This window comes from Micromys minutus (assembly GCF_963924665.1).
Source record: "Micromys minutus genome assembly, chromosome: 24".
In the NCBI taxonomy this organism is placed as follows: Eukaryota; Metazoa; Chordata; class Mammalia; order Rodentia; family Muridae; genus Micromys; species Micromys minutus.
Genome location: NC_137959.1, coordinates 50463719 through 50469718, shown reverse-complemented (window position 1 = coordinate 50469718; position 6000 = coordinate 50463719). Strand labels below are relative to the sequence as shown.

At 39.2% G+C, this 6000-nt stretch overlaps 1 protein-coding gene across 1 annotated transcript in view; it reads left to right on the top strand.

Annotated features, from left to right (window-relative positions):
- Positions 1-3939: 3939 nt before the first annotated feature.
- The window catches only part of LOC308436302 (uncharacterized protein), a gene marked incomplete at both ends in the record, with an annotated part of 177442 nt that continues 175381 nt past the window's right edge, over positions 3940-6000 (top strand). The window contains one exon of the mRNA XM_080937161.1: positions 3940-4212. Coding sequence (XP_080793287.1) covers positions 3940-4212 — 273 coding nt within the window. The remainder of the gene's footprint in view (positions 4213-6000) is intronic.

Below are 6000 nucleotides of genomic sequence, written 5' to 3'. Positions count from 1 at the left end.
GCTGAATACTTTTCATGCTTATAAATCCCGAAGGAGATTTGAGAAAAATCCCCAACAAGAGTTCTGTCCTTCCTAGATTGGGATCAAATGAGGTCTAGGAACAAAGAAGCAGAAGCTGGAAGCTCAGATCCTAGAACTGCTACTTTCCACTCAGCATTACTCAAGGCCAAACTTACCTTGGTGCCTGGGATTTTAGTGTCAAGTTCAGGTGTGGCTGAAGTCGACGGAAGAATGTAGTTACTTAGATTACTCTCCAAATCAATGTGTCATAATTCCATCCTGTACATTTAGTTTTCCATATTGTCTCCAAAGTAAGATGAGCACCGTTTAAGACACTCCCAGTGTGAACTGCATTCTTCTGAAGTCCCTCTACAGTGGTAGGCTAGCACAGTGTACATCTAAAGGTGTTTACTTCAGAACTCAACAGAAATATCTGCATACACATCTCTGCATTGCTGATATTGACTGTGTGAGAGCCCAGATCCAAACTGAGTTTCTAAAGTTGTTTTTATTTGCTCAATAGTCCTGTATTATGTTTGGAGATTTCCTGAAGTGAGGCTTCCTGATTAGATTTTACTTTTGTTGTTATTCTTCCTTGACAGCAAAGTGCATTCACACCAAACCAACATGGCATACAATTCAAGATTTACCTTCAGGATGATGAAAGCACAGAGGGGATAACAGATCCTACAGCACAACTGTAAGTAGTCTCCCTTGTCAAAAGAATGGTTCCTAGTTGCATGGGAATGAATCTTCTTCCTCCCTTGAGTTGTACTGTGGCCTAAATCCAGAGGCTCAGTGTTAAGCAGAGAGTAACTCTCTGCGGGTTAGCTTATTGCAGTAAGCACTTTGTTTTTGTTTTGTTTTGTTTTAATCTTCCTTCCAGAGGTGAGTAGAAATACCAGGTTCATACATACCTCACACCCAGTTGTCTTGCTGACTTGGAGTTGCCTTTCAGGAAGGAAAATTCTGAACAGGATCTCTCTGATAACTCATTCAGGCTATCAGTGAGTCTGATAACCTCATTCAGAGGTGAGTCTGACTAGATCCCATGAGATCTGGAAAATGGAGCCCAGGGAAGTGACCCCAGATGGGTAGGGAAGTCACACAGACATAGTCAAGAAGGTGGAGTATCAAATGGATGACCCCTTAGTATTAAGTTAAGAGGATAGGATCAATTGTTATCTACCAAAGGGGAAAAGAGCTAAGTCAAGAATGAAAGTCTCAACCTTTTATTACTGGGAGCACTGCAGGAACTGGGGAAGGACACACTTAGGATTGCTGAGACAGAACTTTTAATGGAGAAGGGAAAGAAGCTTGCTTTTGAATAGGAGCACAGAAGGAGTTGCAGAGCAAGCAGTGGGAACACATTAGTCCCTGGCTTGGGGGTAGCAGGAGAGGATGCCCACCTGCTACAACTGCTACACTGTCTGAATGCCCAGAAAATGCTGAGGTTAGGAAGGTAGTTGGAACTGATCATCTTGTGTCTATTCTCCTGAGTTTGGAAGAGCCCGATTTAGAGCACCAAGCCAAGATGAGCAACACTTGACTGGAGAAATTACAACCTTGCTGGCCAGGCTTGGACTCTTAATGATGAGAGGTGACCACCACATGGCCAGCTTAAAGTGCTCCTAGTTTGGGGCAACCCAGTGCCAAGAAACTGTACAACCCACATAGCCACTCCCACTACAGCCTCCATTCAGGCTCTGTTCCTTCAGCACTAAGTCTGACTAAGCTCATGGTGGCAGGGAGCTTGGACTCTAGTCCCAGGCCTTAGCTGGCTCTTTCTTTAAAAACGGGTTTATTCGTTGTTCTTCAATGTGTTTGAAATGTAGATAAATATATGATTTTATGGAAGAAATATTAAAAGAGGGATGGAGAGATGGCTCAGTGTTTAAGAGCCCTGAGTGCTCTTCTAGTGGTCCTGAGTTTAAGTCCCAGCAACCACATATTGGCTCACAACCATCAGTAATGGGATCAGATGCCCTCTTCTGATGTGTCTGTATATAGTGACAGTGTAGTCAAATATATAAAATGAATAAATAAATCTAAAAAAGTATTCAATGATAGTACTGCTCTGTTTATACTGTATCAATGATATGCTCCATTTTCTGGAAGATTTTTTATTTTTCTCTTTTGGCTGCCTACTTCTTTCTGGTGTACTTTTACTGTTGTTTTGTTTTTCTTTTCTATTAGTGTTCTGAAAATATTTTATCTGTTCTTATTAAAGAATACAGTACAGTACACTTTAAGTCTCAGAAATTTATCTTTATTTTTTGTTGGAGTATTTTTGTTATTTTTTCATCTTTTTTGTTCCTTTGGATCTCCTGTTATCAGTCTATCAGTCTTTACAAAGTTCAAGGTACCTCTTAGTTTTGCTCTTTATTTCTCTATTATTTTCTCTCTATTGCTTTGCCTTTGTGTTTCTGCTGCTTCTATTTTATCATTCAACCTGATCTCCTGCCTTACTTACCTATTCTGCAGGAGGATAGAGTCAATTATGTTGGTCTATTTTTATTTGTACTATGTCCATTTGGGTTTTTTAAAGCACTAATTATATCTGTTTATGATGTATATGCACTAGCCCATTTGTCCTGTTTGTTCAGGCCACAAAGCCATGTTACTATATCTTACATAGCCACTATATGCACAATCAGCATGGTCTGAAACACATTTTTTTTTTCATTCGTTGGGAGGAGATATTGTTCTTAGTTTTCGTCAGGTTGCAAAGAAGAAAGAAGTTGATGAATGAAACTTAAGCTCATCTAGTATGCTTTTCTTGCCACACTGTAACTTTTGGAATTATGCTACATACTGAGACACACGTTATAGGGGAAAAACAGAATTTTACTTTCTCTGAAATCATTGTCTTCTTTGTTGCCTCTACCTTCCTTCCTCTTCCTATGTCTCCCACATACAAATCAGACTTGAGTAGCTTTTCAAAATTCATCATAACTTATTCTCAGAATATTGACTATCTTTACAAAATGGATATTCCTGCTACAATTTCAAATCCTAGATATTTTCACTTACTTCATCACACACCCATAAAAAATGTAATAAAATTTAAAGACAAAAATGATGGTATAGAAAAAATTAAGATTTACGAAACATTGGTCTTTATTGATGTTTCAACTATAACACTTCCTAGATTTCTGAGTTTTCCTGTGACTAGCTTCTCTGAGAGTAGGTTAATCATGTGCAAAATGGGAATAGTGGTATATCTAAAGGATGTGTTTTAACATAAAAATTGGCCTTTCACTGTTCTGTTGTCATGCTTGAATTTAAATATTTTATTTTTATTTTTATTGCCATTCAAAATGGCCAAAAATGTGTCACCTCCTTCCAGAAGAAATTTGCTGTATGTTTCGATTGTTTTTACATTTCTGTGACAAATCATCTCACAATAAGTACCTACTGAAGTGAAGGGAATTATTTACTTGATTAACAGTTTGAGAGGGTTCAGCATGTAGTTAGTTGTCTCTATGCTTCTGAGCCATGGTGAAAAAATGCTTTATGATAGGAAGTATTTGGAGGATGAGGCTGGTCACACCCTGGTAGACAGGAAGCAGAACACAGAGGAAATTCGGGACCAGGCATAAACCTTCAAAGTCAGCATTCACTTATCAATTTCCTTCTGCTAGGCCATACCTCCTAAGGTTTCTGTCACCTCAGAAAATAGTACCAAATTTGGAAAACAAGTAGCTGTTATATGAGCCTGTACCCAACTGCTTGTACTCACCCCATAACAATGTCATCGGAAGAGCCTGATACTGTGCCATAATGATAGAACAAACATAGTGTATGACTTTCATTAAATAACTTTGTTAATATAATAAATGAACAGTGTGTGTTTTTCCTTTGAATGTCTTGACATTTTATTCACAGGGAGGTACTGAATTTTTCACACATAATTTGGAAGCTAAATCAACCACAAAAATGAAACGAGCAAAACATTCACCAATCACTAGTAAGAAATTGACAAGTGTTCCAGAATTACCTTATAAGAAAGGACTACTGATTTCATCACCTAAGCCAAAAGAAAAACATAATGCCACGTCGGCACAAGATAAAATTGAACCAATGGTCCTGAGGTCTCCACCCACAGGAGAGTCAATTGTAAGGTTTGCCTTGCCAATACCATTGAGTAATACGAAGAACTTAATATCAGAGGCTGAAATGGTCAGGAGGACAGCCAATAACTTGAAGATGGTAAGGTATTTTCTGTATCTTCTATCGTGATAATTTCCAACAGGGTCACTAGGTGGTGTATTAGGCAATGGGAGAATCATCTATAGTTATGATGAACTCATTATATCATTTTGCCAATAATAAGATTTTTTAGATGGAGACATTGGGCTGGAGGAACTGAAAGTTTCAGCTTTTATTCCAAGGGCACCAAGAAGCCTGACTTCCTGGGAACTAGGGTGACATTCTTAAAGCCCACATACACAGTTACACAGTTACTTTATAAAGTTCATCCCTGCTAATAGTACCGTTTCCTGGTCTAAACATATACAAACCATTGTGTGGTCCCTGGCCACCATATACTAAAATTTCAGAATTCGAGAATGTAGGGGTTCAACATACAGCATACTTTCTGGGATAAAAACCAGTCTTTCTGGCTGCCTAAAAACAAAATTTCTAAATCTCATGCTAAGGCTACCATTCTAAGCAGGACTTTGTGAGTATGGGCATCTTTATATCTCATTTCATCTGTAGTTATGTTTGTCAGCACTTGTCTGCAAAACTTCAAAACTCTAACACTTGATATTTCTCTGTTTATTCTTTACATAACTGTTGACAGTCACGTTGTAAATAAATTTTAAGATAGCACAATGTTGGAAGACACCAAATTCAAAATATTTTACTTTATTTTCCTTCTAAAACACCTGTTAGGTCTCAGTTTGCTATTGTGAAAAATGTCTTTTGATATTTATTGCTCTCTGATCTTTACTTGTCTTTTTAAAAATTGTTTAAAATTCACTTTACATTCAGATTACAGCTTCTTCCCTCCTTTTCTCCCAGTTCCACTTTTACAAATTCCTACCCACATTGTGCCCTCCCCAGTGTACCACAACACCCTGAGGCATCTAGTTCCAGCAGGTCTCTCTTTCACCAAGTTCAACCAGGCAGTCCTTTAGTCGAACAGATAATCCAATGGTGGCGATCAAAGACTATGACAGCCCCTGTTACACTTGTTAAGTCAACCACATGAACATCAATCTGTTAGTTTGCTACAAATGTGTAAGGTGTCTAGGTCTGGCTTCTGCATTTTTCCTGGTTTGTGGTACAAGTTCTGTGAGCCCCTATAGTATAGGTTACTTGACACTGTAGGCCTTCTTGTAGGTTTCCTTGAACCCACTCTGGCTTTCCCACTTCTATGCCCCACTCTTCTACAAGACTCCCTTGGCTCAACCTGATATTTGGCTGTGGATTTCTGCATTGGCTTCAGTCTACTGCTGGATGAAGCCTCTCAGGAGACGGTTATGCTAGGTTCTTGCAAGCACAGCAGAGTATAATTAATAGGACCAGAAGTTGTCTCTCTCACATGGGAAGCTCCTCAACTTGGGACAGTCATTGATTGGTTGTTCCCTCCATCTTTGTTCCATCTTTATCCCTGTACATCTTGTGGGCCAGACAAATTTGGGGTTGAAGTGTCTGTGGGTGAATTGAGGAAATACTGTCTGGCTATAGGAGGTGGTCATTTCAGTCTTTATATCCCTCTCTGGTAGGAATCTAAGCTCATCACCCCCACAGACTCCCCATATTCTCTCTCATTTTAGGGCTCTAGCTAGTCACCAGAAATGCCCCTTAACCTGATTTCCATTTTTGCTCCTAGGCCTCTCTCACCCCTTAACCCTACACCTGATCCCCATCATTGTTCTCCTCACATCCTCTCCCAGTTCCCTTTCTCCATTCACCTCAGGTGACTATTTAGTTTCCCTTCTGAGTAAGTCATGAATCCTCTCTTGTGATCTTTTTCTTACACAGTTTCTT